This window comes from Molothrus ater, chromosome 3 (genome assembly GCF_012460135.2).
Source record: "Molothrus ater isolate BHLD 08-10-18 breed brown headed cowbird chromosome 3, BPBGC_Mater_1.1, whole genome shotgun sequence".
NCBI classification, from domain to species: Eukaryota; Metazoa; Chordata; class Aves; order Passeriformes; family Icteridae; genus Molothrus; species Molothrus ater.
Window position 1 is genome coordinate 40,009,253 of NC_050480.2, and position 14,764 is coordinate 40,024,016.

The 14,764-nt window shown below is 46.6% G+C and overlaps 1 protein-coding gene across 1 annotated transcript in view; it reads right to left on the reverse strand.

Moving 5' to 3' along the window:
• Positions 1–11,857, reverse strand: part of FRMD1 (FERM domain containing 1) — a 40,761-nt gene extending 28,904 nt beyond the window's left edge. The window contains exons 1-2 of the mRNA XM_036379309.1: positions 11,777–11,857; positions 1,526–1,690 (exon numbers count right to left, since the gene is read on the reverse strand). Of these exons, the coding sequence (XP_036235202.1) occupies positions 1,526–1,621 (96 nt within the window). The 5' untranslated portion in view covers positions 1,622–1,690; positions 11,777–11,857. The remainder of the gene's footprint in view (positions 1–1,525; positions 1,691–11,776) is intronic.
• Positions 11,858–14,764: the final 2,907 nt, after the last annotated feature.

Sequence of the window (14,764 nt, forward strand, 5' to 3'; positions counted from 1 at the left end):
AGTACTTTTCCTCTGTTCCTGTCAGTACTCAATGCACAAGACTATTTCTTATGCATATTAAATATTTTAGAGGTATTAAAAAAGACATGCAGATGCAGCATTTAGGAATCTGGTTTAGTGCTGGGCTTGGCAGCATCATGTTTATGGCTGGACTCAAGAGTCTTTCTCACCCCAAATTTATTTTACAATAAACTGCAGGTTTTTCTGATTTACCGGAGCATGACCCAGCGGTGAAGGAACAGCTGTGTGCTCCACTTAGACACAGGCAGAGCAAGTAGCAGTGACAGTGTCAGCCCTGGATTGTGCACTGCCCTCCTGCACCTTCTCCACAGCCAGCAGCTCTGCTATCTCCCATCTTTAGCCTCCCTGATAAGAGCTATAAGAAGGTGAGATTTAGGGTCAGCTGCAACAGACCATTACCGAGGCCCATACACCTGCTGCCCAAAACTTAATTAAATCATCGTTTTCTGCCTTGCACAAAAGCCAGCAGATTGCAGAAGCCTTCTGGGGCAGTGGATGGGCTGGGTTTGAACCAGTAACCTAGAAGCAGAGTGTCCCAGATTTTTCTGTTAAAGCTTTATTCCATCCAACCCTTGAGGCTGTTTCAGTTAAGGACGCGACACTTACACACAGCAGGTAGGAAAATTCCGACACGGATTTTGAAGATTAGCACGCATAGTTTCAAAAGCCACAGTTTCAATCAAGTACTTAAAATAACAGTTCACCTCAACTGTCTTCTCCCCCTCCTCATCCCAAAGCAGGGGAAAAAAACCTACCCAAAACAAAGCCAAATCCCCCCAGCCCACACGAGTGCACGCACACGCTCACAAGAGAGCACTTATCTTTGAAACTCACTGGTCCTCTGAACGCCAAGTGCCTCTTGTCAGCTCAGTTTCTCACAAGTTCAAGGAGCAGCCGGCATTGCACAAAGAGGCACCGTGCTGTGCAGACACCGTGCCACCCTGGGCTGCCAGCTGAGCTGGCCCTGCTGTCACTCACGCACACTTTGAGATATTTGAGGCAGCAATCAAAGAAATGAAGTGACTTGCCTCGATTTTTTTGTGTGTACGAGTGCTCAAGAGGAGGGAAAAAAACCCACCCTCAATGGCTGTTTGCCTTAGACTCTTTGAAGGGATCTGCAGGCTGTCAAAACCAGGGATAGCTGGACTCTTTACAAGAGCAAACAGTCATATGTTGGGTACACTTGCTAAGTAACCAAGGTATTTCAAGTTAAATTTTTAAAAAATTGTTGGATTATTACAAGCAGCAAAACCATTCAGAGATAATAAAATGTAAATAACAACAGAAAAAGAGCAGAGGAGACCCCCACCCTACAAACACAGGCCTGACTTCTAACAAACTCTGTGAATGAGTTGAAGCTGCCCAATTAGAAAATGGAGCACCAATTACCCTAAGCTAGCTAATAGCCTTTTGGTCAGCAGACCAGCACCAGGCTTTTGGGAGAACAATGGGAGCTAATAAATCTGAACCGTGGCCACGATGCAGCGACCTCCCAGCCACTCACCCCGACGGCCAGGCTGAGCTGCTCGCGGGTGGGCAGGAAGACGCAGACGCTCCGGATCTCTGGCTGCATCCTGCCTGCCAGCAGTGTCCTGCTCATGGTGGGCAGCTCCACGGGGGCTGGGGTCTCCTCTCCAGACACGTGTCAGGCTCCCTTCATCCCATGTACCTGTTGAAAAGGCGAGAGCATCAGTGCTGTGCTTCTGTTGGTACTGGGAGCAGCTCACAGCACGCGTGTGATGAGATGTTTAAAAACAAAACCACTCCCAACAGTCATCCATTTTCCAGGGCCAGTCAGTGTTTCCACCAGCACCACAGCATAAAACCAGGCAGTGTCAACCTTTTAAACAGCTCAAAAGTCCCACGAGAGTGCCATAAAGCAATGAGGTCTCCCTGGAATAACAAACCAGACTCAAGGTTTCCAGACTCGTGTAAGCGATAAGGCAGGTGGCACCCTGGGCTGTTGCCTGAAAACACCCGTGACATGGGGGAGTGCCCATCCTTCAGCCAGGCACCTCACTCACTCCCAAAGCAGAGAGTTCAATGGGCTGTCAACAGGCACATGTCAGTGCAGAGGAGTTCATCTGTGCTGTCCTCCCCCTCACTCCGTCCCTACTCCCTGGGAAACCACTGCCTGAAATCCTCTATACTTCAGCCCAAAGGAGGAGGTGGAACACAAACTCAGCCACTGTATAACACCTTTTGTGAGGTAAGCACTGCCCTCCTCTCAAGCACTGAGCACAGGCTGCACAAGCACCTTACAGCTGAAATTCAGATATTAACAGAAATAAGAGATGGAAGTTTTCTTTGCAGCCAAATGCAGAGAAGCCAACATCATCTTGACTTTACAGCTAGGTTAGACAGTTTCCTCAGCAACTTGTACCATTTTATGTATAGTCCTCTCCTCCCTAATGCTCTCAGCATTCCTCTCAGGAAGTATCCTGTGGCACCTGATGAATCCATCAGGAAGGGGAGAGGCTCCTCAAGGGTGGGTTAGGTATCAATGCCAGCAGAGACCTAAACCAGCAAGATACCAGCCATGGGGTCATGCCTGTACAGGTTTTGATGTAAGTCAACCCCCAACTGCCCTGAACAAAGGGGTTGACTCCCTTCCACCAGCAACACCTGAGCACTCACCTGCAGCACAGTAACAGGTGCTGCTGGCTGATGCCTGTCCCCAAAGTCCCCACACACCCGGGGACAGGTGCAGACGCCCGCAAGGGCAGCCCAATGCACGGGTTCTGGCAGTGCCACCCTCTCCCACCACCCAGAGCCCAGCCCACCTTCAGGGGACAGGCTGTGAAGGGAGCCATGGGCTTTTCCTTCACCCTCCACAGCACATAAAAGATGAGGGATCACAAGCAGCAGGGAAGCAGGCCATGTTATGCCTGCTTATACCTGCCTGTATACACATACACATATATGCATGTACTTGTGTGCCTGTGCACTACAAATAGTTTTAAAAGCATTGTTTTGTGTTTAAAATAGTGTTTGTCCTGGTTCAGGAGAAAATTATGGCAGAATCAAATTCTTGTGTGGGAGACGGGAAAAGCAAACAATAATGTAGAGTACAGCAAATAGAACTTGGATTTATCCCTCTCCTTTCAACTCTGTGCTCAAGCATCAATTTTTTCTTTAATTATTTTTTAAAGCAAATACAAGATAGAGAGAAGATAGATCCAGGAGTGTCCTCTTGCAAATTCAGAAGCTGTTCCATGCATCACCTTCCCAGAGCCAGCATATACAATGCTTCTTAAACAAAGCAATTTTCGATTCAAGCTGTATAAAGCATTCCTTATAGGACAGAAGTGCACCAAAAAATGCTGACAAGGGAGTTATTAAAGTATTTTTTCAGAACAAGTATTTAGTTTAACAAGACCTAAGAGTTTTTAAAGATTGCTCTAAACTAAAGCAAGTGAGAAAAAGGCATTTGACTTTATGGGACACATGAAAGCTGCTATTAGCTGAAATATTAAGAGGAAAATTCTGATTTATCTTCTCTCATTGAAATAATTATACTCACATGCTCTCTTAGGGTCCGGATTACACACTATTAACAGCTGTATATAAATTGCAGATGTCTACAGAATGACTTGAGGGCAACAGGTCACCACTATTATTGCCAGCTGATGTAATTCATGCCATAAACTTTATCAACAGCATAAAGACCTACAGTATGAACTTATCTTAATTGTCAAACGGCTGCACTGGCCAGTACACGTTCCCTCTCACAAGGGATATCACAGCCAGTGAAGACACTCATGGGGCTCAAAACAGAACTGAAAGTAGGACAAAAAAGTTACCATAAAACACAAACACAGGCCCACAGATTCCTTTGGACAGCTGAAGAAACTGACTCCCACTTCCCTGTACCCTCTACAATAAAAGTTTCTGGAGAGTTTTTCCCCACACCTGCTTTTTCCATTTGAATTTTTAAGAGAACAGCTGTGGACCCTTGGAACAGGGAATGAGAAAGGCAGAAGAGAAAGTGGTTTTTTTATTATGATTCAAAACAAATGAGTTTGTGGACCCTCCCACAACAGGTAAGGGGTTAAAGAAAAAACGTTCTTAATCTGAAGGGGGAGGTCAAACACAAGCCCAGCTCAACCTTCTCTTCTTTAGAGGTATGTTAGGATGTGATAAAACATAATGAATCATTAACTTGCTAGCAATGCATGTTTACACCTTTACTTTTTTTTAAAAAAAAGTTGTGAGTCAGGAGTAACTGCCCAATGAAAACAAGTGACCAGAAGGAATGCTCTTACTTAAACGTACACAATTTCAGACTACCCATATGCCATTCCTTTGTTTACCACAAATTCCAACCTCTTAACCTCAATTAAACCATAAAAGCTCCAGCAAATGCACTGCAGATGAATTAATAAAAGCTGAAGTCAATCATCAGCCTCTGGGACACCCTACACGTTGTTTGTTTTTGTTGTGTTGCTTTTTTTTAACTAACATTTATGTTTTAGCTCCTGAAGAAGTGCATTTTGAGATGCAATTGCTTGGTCAAAGGCCCAGCAAGTCTATCAATTAAACAGTCAAAGCCACTATTTATTTGTATTCTTCTGGTACCAGACAGGAGGCTTATAAGTGCCCAGAGTGGTGGCACAGCTTATTTAGCAGTGTTTATTTTACCTAAACACACATGCAGAGGATCTTTGGAAAACATGCCTATCATTAACTTCAAGCCTTCTCTCACTAAGCAGCTCAAACATGGTCATAAAAACTCAATTAAATCTTCCCCTCCTCTCTCCACAGACCCTCAGGTTGCCTCCTAGCACAGGGCCAGAACGTCAGCACTTGCTGGATCAAAGCAGGAGTGGATGAGGTTTGCCCCAGCAAGGCAGAAAAGAGCAGCAGAGCCCCCCATGGGAGGAAGAGGAGTTGAAAGAGAAGGAAGGAGCCATTTGCTTCAGGGATCTGCAGGATGGCTCACTGAAACACCTCACACCTCACCCCCCCATAGACCCAATGGCACAGGGATGTCCTGCCACCACTGAATTTGGGACCATGCCACTGCCAGCCTGTCTGGGAGAAGGTCTCATCCAGACACCATGTGGGTACTTGCAATGAACCATTTGTTTTACACACTAGTTCATAACACCACAGCAAATTGGGTCCTAAGTCTCATTTCAGCCTCTAGGTACAGCTACAACCACATCTCAAGGGGGATAAAGGGAAAAGATGAATGAGCCATAACTTATCAACTCAGAGCAGCAAAGCAGAACAAAGTTCTTATCTATCAAGAAAAAAAAGCACAGGTAATTCTGTGCTTCTCTCAAACACCTGGAAACATGCTTTTTAAGGTTTATTACAGTAAAACATCTGCTTTTGCTAGAGCTGATAGAGAATGAGCACCAAGCATCTTCCTGATGAAACCTTACCACAGTGGCCCTACAGCCTCCCATCAAAAATTGTCCAGAAACATTAAGACTCTTCTTAATATTTTCCAGACACCATCCAGAGATCTCTTAGGCTTCTAAGAACACTAGACTCTTAGGCTGCAGTTTCACAAACAGCTTAAGCAGCTTTAATCAAGGCAGTCCTGCAGCAAGACAGACAGACAACTGCCTGGACACAAATCTGCCTTTGGCAGCAACCTACACTTGGGCTGCCTCATACTCATGATGAAACACAGTCATAGAACTGAAAACCCCCCTCACCTTCCTATTTTGCCCCCTCAGATGCCCACTTTAAGGCACGAGTACTATCTGCAAAAGAGAGTAACAAAGAGCCTGAGCAAGTAAAAGATGTCATGATGGCATGTATAAGCCTTTCTCAGCAATTTTAAAAAACTCCACCCACCTCCTTTGACTAACCCCTGCAATGATGAAAATTTCTCTGAGAAGATGCATCAGCCAGGAAGGAGCGGAAACAAAGTTGCTTGTCAGGGCAGAAAACAAGATTGAAGCTAAATAGCTTTATGTCATGGCTGTAAAATGATGTGAAAAGTGCCACCTGTGACCAGCAGCTAGGACAACTAGGTCACATCCTGCAGCAAACTCCCAGGAGCACATTGACTTTTCAAATGTGTCTACCTCAGCATCATTCCAGGACTAGCACAACACATCCAAGGGCAAAGATGCCACAGGGAGGTAAGGTACCAAATGTGGTATCCACACACTGCTTTATGGGTAAAATACACACCTGTCTTCAAACACTGCACACTACTTTGTAGGAAACCCCTATTCAAAGCCATTGAACAAGGAACACCAAGACACATCCCAGTCACTTGGGTGCTCTGAAGAACTGGATTCCAGAACTGGTGCAGTTTGGCTGATAGATGCAACACTGACAGCAGAGACAGCTGGCTTCAGCCCAAGGAAGTGGGAGATCAACTTCAGCAGGCTTTCTGCACCTGGTCAGGTGTGACCACAGTCCTCTCACAGGACAGGGATATGGGCCTGGCCCCCACCTTTCCTTTAGAATTCTTCAAGAGATGCACGGCAAGATGCCCTCAAAAACTCCAGGGCTGTGAACCCAAGCAGATGTGATGGAGAAATCGCCGAGCACTGGTTTTAGCTACCAGCCAACATCCTTTTTTCCTTTCTTCCTGTACAAGCAGCACTCCTTGTGACACTGAGCTGTAACAATAGCAAGGAAAAAGCTTTCTCACTAGTCTTCATTGCAGGATTAGATGCAGCTCTTAGGCATGACTGCTCAGGCTCCCCACCTTTGTGCTATACAGTCTTCCTGTCCCACATCAAGCAGTACAAGTGAATCCTGGAACAGGAAACGCGCTCTAGTGCTTATAACTCTTCTGTCCTGCAGCCCCACACAATGTGTTTAGGAAGAAGGGATCTCCCAAAATTCTGTGGGCACCCCTTCCTATCCTGGGACCATGCTGCTATGACACTGTAGGCTGCCCTAGTTCTTAAACTCAAAGATAGGAACAAACTCTCCTAACCCAGGGATGCTGGCATTCTCTTGCAGCCAAATAAAAGTGACTCATGGTTTTGGGTGCACTAACTAGTCCTGAAGGAAAGGAAAAAATGCTAACAAAGGACAGAGCACCAAAGGAGCTGCTCCTGCAGCGCATGGAAGTGTGAGGGCAGGGCAGCAATGGCAGGACCACGCAGGGTAGCTGCCACGCTTCCATCCACCTCTCCCATGGGAAGAAGAAAGCTCCTCAGCAGTTTGCTCCCTTTGAGGACAGCACAACATTAATCACTTTATGAGCTTAATATTTAGCTGAAACAAAACTGAGTTCAGGAGCTCTTTGAAAAACATAGACAATGAATATTAAAGGCTTCAGGCAAAAAGGGACGAATTAGGATCTCACAGGGATCATGTTTTTCCATCACTTTTAAGTGATGGAAAGTGGCTTTGAATTTTTGTACGCAAAAACAGGCAGCCTTTTAAAATACATTATTTTATCAGTACTACATGCAAAACTTCGCAATGTACACATTTTAAAGAATGCCCGAACAGTAAAGTCTGCATCTAGATCATGCAATTCCTTTCCAGCACACTTTTTTACCTGGGAAGACAAAAAATCTTCTTGTGGGAAGATAAATGGATCAACTGATCCTTCCTTTTCACTGATTGATAAAAGTAGTACTTTTTTTTACTGTAGTACTACTGTATGTTTTGTACTATAGTACCACAGTACTTTTTTTGTACCCTATAGCATCTGAGTATCGACAGACAGTTTCTATTGCAATGAATTTCATTACTGCTGCATAATCTACTAATGGACTTGTTTATTGAATACCAACCACTTATAAGTCTTTCTCATATTTCATAAATCAAGCACATTAATTAAATTTTAAGAGTAAGTGGCAATTTAAGGTATCAATTGGCCTAGACAACTGCAGAAGCATGAGAAAGAACCAGCAAAATATGGCATTGGGCATCAGCCAGCCTCAGTATCCATTACAGCTCACATAGAGCAGCTGCAAAGGAAGCCTGGTCAGAAATGCCAAGCTCCATTTTCTCAGCTGGATACCCAACACACGTGACATGAGACCTTACAAAAGTTAAGAGAAGTGAATTGCTGGAACAGCCATTCAGTAACAGCAACCTTGTCACCCCTCAAACACACTGACATGTCCCTTTTGAGATGGACCCGTAGGGAAATCTCATTTATGGGCATACAAGTGCACAGCCAGGAGTGCAGTAAGGACAATGCTGGTCTATGATCTGTGTAAGAAGAAGAACAGAGATACTTCAATTTAGCACTCCAGTGCTTGGCAATTCTGCCTTGTAAATTGCAGCTCTTTAGTAAAGACCATTCATCTTTTCTATGTATGAGAAACAGGAGAGGCGAAGTACAGGCAGCAAGTTCTTTACAATAAGGGAAAGCCAGGCTTCCTTCACAGGCACAGCAACTGTCAGGAAACTTAGGAGGAGCAGGAGAGCAGCAGCAAGACCTGGATTCTCTACTGGCAACTCAGAAGAGAAGCACCTTCCTATACTGTGCAAACTGCAAATGCATGACACGTCCTGCCCCAAAAGCCTATCAGTTAATTCTCCAACTGGAAACATATTCCATTTTTAGTCTACCAAGGCTATAAACAGGATTTCTCCCAAGGGTATCCATTATACTCTTGCCTCAAGCACAACAGATGAGAGATACTCTTCTACAAGCCTGTCTTTGCACAAGTTATTTTACAGGGATAATATTTTTTCACTTGAGCTACTCTAGACTGATTTGGAAAATATCCCTAAGACTCCAGAAGTCTGTTGCAGAACTGTCCAAAAATTTCTTCATTGCTATTCTCACCAAGATCTTGTAACAGTTATAGAAGCAGCAGACTACAAAGTCTTCATTAAATAAATAAATAAATAAATAAATAAATAGCAAAGCGTAATTATAATTTCACAAGCAATACCTTGAGCTGCAGGACAAATAAGGAGAGACATGGGGTTGTTTTTTTTTTAAATGATGTAACAAATTCTTCTGAGTAGGAATAGCTTCCCTACCAGTAATAACGATGTAAAAAAATAAATTGGCTTGCTTCCCCTGAGGAAGGGGAAAGTCCACTGCTGATCTCATTGCATTTGAATCACTATCTAAATATCCAGACCAACCAGGCAGTTTCTGCATCAGTTTGCTTCTAACTTTTTCCGCCTTAAGTGTACAGCTAGTCTTCAAATATTCAGAACAGAAAGGAATACTGATTTATGTGAAGTGGACAAAAAGAATAGATAAAACTCCACCTGGAACACAGCTTGCCTCTGTTACTAGTGTGAAAATGCCAATCTGCCAATACCTTGATAAAATTAACACAAACAGCAGGGTCTTTATGATTAGATGCAGTTTCAGAGACTGCACACAGCACTGTCAGACATCAGCTTTAGCAAAGCAATGGGGAAGACACAGACAAAAAAAGAAACAGAACAAAAAAAACCCCCAGCCTTACAGAGTGCTGCATTTTTGAGGCCATGCTGAATTGTGCAAAAAGAGGAAATAGAGGGAAAAAAAGAAAAGGCAAACATAACAAATGGTTAAACAAGAAGCAAATTATCTTCTGTGATTCTCCAGGGAGCAGCTCCTCCTTGCCAGAGGATCTTGTTTGGGCCAAGCCCACCGTTTGTCTGTGCAGAGTTACCAACCACACTAGGAATTAAGGTACCACTGCTTAACACCACCAAGATAATCAAGCAGCAGCACAGTAACAGGGGACTTTCTGCAAGAAGTGTAACCCTGGAGCACAGTAAGCATGCAAGTCATTTACATTGTCTCACTTTGGAGGAACAGTAGGGCAACGACTTTACTACAAAAGCCAACTGATAGAGAGCTAATCATTGGATCCATATGTTTTTTACCTGCAGTGTTGGGAAGAGAAAAGTGCTGTAGCTTTAAAGTACTATCAGCTTTGAAAAAAAAAAAATGTAAATGATACGGCCCTCACCTGGGTCTAAAACCTTCTATCAGAAAAAGACTTGATGAGAAAAGCATATCTAAATTCAAACGGTTTTGATGTTACTGGTATTTATCCCATTTTATCAAGTTCATATAAAAAATTTAGTTAACAACAACAAAAATTCAAAAATTCAAGCGGGAAAAAAATGCCCAAAAAGCACAGACAGATTTTTTGGTAGAGCACAGCAAAGAATCACTACAACTCATGCTCTTCAACAGCATTGTGTAGACTTATTTTCGTCTTACTCTTTTTTGTTTCCTCCCCTCTTTTCTTCCTCAAGGTGATCTCTACAAGAAACACAACCCCCACTCACCTCTTAGATTCCATTTTTTTCTGATTTGACCCTTCTTATCTGAAGCCAAAACACAGGCTACTACACAGACTCCCACCACCACCAGTGCTGAAAGCAGAACACTTAGATTAAGAGTGTTTAATTGTACAATTAAATGGGAGGAATAAACAACAGCAAGGCCAAGGCATTCTGTTGTCATTCGAAATTTTCCAGGAACAAAATAAAAATTAAAAACGCTATACAAATTAATGGGTCACCAATGTTCAAACAGTTGTGGTTTGTTGGTTTGGGTTTTTTAAAACATTTTTGAAGTAAGTATTTATTGTCAGGGCCAGGGCATCGCAGCGGTACTCTGAAGAAGGAACAAGGTTCAGACAGTGTGCTAGTTTTCTGGTGTGGTGGAAAAACACAGATGTGCATTTTAAATGCCACAGGGGAATTAACCTGAGAGCCTGTCACTGCCGAACAGCAGGAGAAACATCTCTCCATGCAGACGATGACGACTTCTCAGCCCAGGAAACCCAAAGCCTTTCCCTGTAAATCGTTACCAAAAAACAATTCCAAGAGGTGGAGAAACAACGAGGTATGGAGATTTCTGCCTTGCTGACGCCCACCCCTTCTCCCGCAAGCACACACCTGCGGGGACACTCTCCTCCCGTCCCGTCCCGTCCTGTCCCGTACGTGTGCATCCAAGCTCCTCAGGGTAGCCAGACCACCCAGACCAGCCCCACGAGATGCCTCCAGCCCCTCTCCCCGAGGCTGCCCCACGGAAGGAGGCGGCCCAGGTGCTGCCCCACAGGGTGGGACCCACGGGGCCGTGTCCCTGTCAGCGTCCCTCGGCACCTGCGGGGCAGGTGGCAGCCAGCCGAGCACCAGCTGGGACGCGTCCCACACTCGTGCCACCGTACGGCCCCACGGGAGCTCCCTGGGACACGGCCAGCCGCCTCGGGTGTCGCTCCGAGCGCAGCCGGTGTATGGCTGATCCCGCCCCAGCATCACCCCATCATCCAGCGCCAGCGAGACCCACCGGCGGGGCCCGGTCCACGACACCGAGGGACGGATAAATTACCACGACCCCAGGCTCCTCCAGAGCCATATTCCCTCCTGCTCCCACCTTGTGCCTGCCCGCTCCCGCCGCCCGAGAACGCGCAGGGACACCCACGGCTGCGGCTCCGACGGGAAAGCCCCCTGATAACGTGACACAGCCGGAGATCGCTCCGGCCGACGCTCGCACCGCCCATCCAGCCACAAAGTTGTAAATAGACTTTCGCAGCCGCTGCGGCGCGGCGGGACCGGCGGCCGCAGCACGGAGCCTTCCCGGCTCGGCGGGCAGCGCTCCGCCGTCCCGGCGCCCTGGCCCCACCATTCCCTGCCCCGGGCGGCGGGCGCAGCCGGAGCCCCGCGGGTCTCTCCGCTCGCAGCGCCGCTCGCAGCCGCACCGGCACCGCTCCCACCCGGGACCCGTCCCGCTCGCCTTTGTCCCCCGGCAGCTCACCGGCACCGGGACCGCGCCGCCTCCCCCGCACAGCCGCGGGAGCCCTGGGACACCCCCTCGCCGCTGTCCCCACAGCGGAGCCCGCGGACTCACCGCGGGGTGCCCCCGCCGCGGAGCTCCTCCGGCCTCTCGGCGCGGCATCCAGCGCCCAGCCAGGCAGCGGGGCGGGCGGCGGGCGCACGCCGGAGCCCCGGGCAGGACCGGCGGTGGGGCGGGGCCAGGCGGGGCCGCACACGGGGAGGGGAAGCCGCGGGGGCGGGACGGGACGGGACGGGCGGTGTGTGCCGGGGAAGCGCCCTGCTTGCGGCGATGGGGGGCTGCTGGCGGGGCTGCCAGGCGGCTTTGGTTTGGTGGGTACTCCGTCCGCCGTGCGGGCAGCAATGAAGTTTGCGTAGGGGAAATTGCAGTTAAGACCACAGCAAGTCACTGGAACTCGGTCCGGGTGGCTGTGCCGCAGCCAGGTTGAGTGGGCGATGCTGGCGGGGGGAGATGGCTCAAAGCGTGAAGAGGTGCAGTGTAAGAGTCGGGATCGCATCTGGGAACTCCGCGCCTGGAGTTTCAGGCGCTGGGAGCCACAGTGGTCGAGAGGGAGGTGCTGTGCTGCACGCATGGCATAAACCCTCTTGTTTCCCTCCCTCTTCTGTGTTATAATTTGCTTTTTAATGTAGCAATTTTCTGAAAGAAGGCGGACATCGTCTCAAGTTCTGTTGAGATGCACCCTCACGAGCAGGTTGTTGCTCGATTTCCCCACGTATCCAGTTCCATGTGAGGCTGCAGCCGGCATGGGAGCTGGGCCGGCAGCAGTCTGTAAGGGAAACAGGTGGAAAGGCTTTTGCACAGTGTTGCTCAACTCTGTAGCAAAAAAAAAAAAAAAAAAAAAAAAAAAAAAAAAAAAAAAGAGAGAGATTTGTCCAGGAGGAACTTCAAGAGTGAGCCTGACTTGCTGGTCAGGTATGGCCACCTGACAGGGTGATCTGAGCAGGGCACCAGGTCACCTGTACTGACCCCCAGGTTTTAATCTTGCATTTGAGGTTGGACACGAAACTGGCTAAAATCTCAGCCTTGCTGGCACAGATAATAAAGAGGACAGCTTACTTTTGCCTCTTTCCAGCTGGACTGTAACAGTGAGACTGCTCTGTGAGTAAGGGAACATCTCATCCCACAACAATCTTCTGAGAGAAAATCTTGGTGTCATACTCATCTGTGCAAATGGACAGGCACCTCATTTCAGGAGTGGTTCCAGGGCTGTGGGTCCTAACTGAATAGAGGCAACTCTCAATGAAAGATGAAATCTTTCACCTTGGCCATTGGGGCTTGTCCTTTTGTTAAGCCAAGGCTGATCTATGTAGCTGCCCTCTCAGCATGCCAGCTGTTTCTAATGCTATTCTGAGGTGCCTAATGCATATTTTCACGGGCAACTGACTTGGCATGATATCTTCCTTCTGTCCATAGAAACATGTCACACTGTCCATTTTTATTCTGTACCATCTTCTCTCTCCTTCACTCCCTTTGCTCATGGTTGTAGCACCTTCCTTAAGCCAGCACTGGAGCACTTCAGATTGCTAACTGGTCAATCTCACTAAATGGACAGAAAATTCCAGCTTTTTGTTGTTTTTTGGTTTTTTTGCTGGAAGAGCAGTCTGCTGTATTGGTGGATTTGATTGTCTCACGGAGTGGTCCAGCCAGTGCTGGAGTCAGCATCTTGTAATATCACCTACTGTTCCTTACTTATTTTCCAGCATGAAAAATGCAAGGGCACAGGATCTAGTGCCCAAGTGTAGGCTCTGTTGTTGAACCTGTTCTTGTTTAACCTGCCCTGTACCATGCATGGAGCCTGCAGCAGAGCCAGCACAGTCACAGTAGGACTTTCTGTCATACTCTGACAGCTAGTGGAGAACTTGAAATGTTAGCAAACAGCTCTGCTGTATTCTTCTGGGTTTTGATAATTTGAAAAATAAAATGTTACAGTAGCTTACAAGCTCATGCTTCAGTTTCTGTGAAAAGGTGCTTTAGCTATCACAGGAGGCCAGCACTGTGCCTAGGCTGTTGAGACAGGGGTGTGCTCCGTGGCACACCACCTTAACCTGCTCTCCTCATCATTTGCACTAGAATCCTTAAGGCTATTTCCTTCCCACAGAATCTAAGTAGGAGAGTGAGAAAAGTGTGGGTCATGTGCAGGTGGTGTTCCCAATGTGGCTGTGATTGAAATGGAATTTAGTACAGAATGTCAGGTACCATTACCTTAATTGGAAGTATAGCAATTATCGCACAGAGCTGGTCTTCTAGGATTGTGTGGCACCCTAGAGAAAACAAGCTGCATTTTGAGAAACATCAGGACTGCAGGAAAACTGAGATAGTGTCAGCCTGTTTGTTTTTGAAGGAGACATCAAAGTGTCGGAGTCGGAGTCTGAAGATATCTGTGTTCCAAGGAAATACCACTGCAAGTTTTCAAAGCATCAGCTCCAGGTCTCCTTCTTGCACTGCTGATAAGCAGTTTCATCTAGCTTGCTCTGTAAAGTGGAAGCTGGAGAGAGGGATTTGTGGTTTGGTTCTTAAAAGCTGATGTCTTCAGAAAAAAGAATGGCTTTTATAAGCTGATGCCTCATGCAGAGTCATTCTGGAGTCAGACAGACCCCATGCAAAAATAAAAGTTTGCATAAGCAGGTGTTTTTACTCATGGTCTTGTCTGCATTGCATGTAGGCAAAGAGATCTAGTGCAAAAGGGAAAGCTGTGGCTTGCCTTCTCTGTCTCGGAAAAACTATCCCTTTCCTTTTCTTATGATAATTATCGCGGTGCATGTAGGAGATAATTTTGTTGCCACTATTTATTGTCTAGTTCACAAGCAGCACCTCAGCTTGGAGAGAAATGGGTTGCTTGTAGAGTTTAAAAACAAAAGGAGTTTTCACTAATGATGTCGGGGAGCTGAAGCTGGCTTCAAGCTGTTCAAGTCATGAGAGGATGACTCAGAAGTCAGAAATTTGAGGCATTCCTATGTCTAGCCTTTAATCAACAGGCAAAGCATTGGGAGGTAAGGGGACAAAATCAATGGCAAATCAAAGAAGAATAGGTCAGCTATTCAT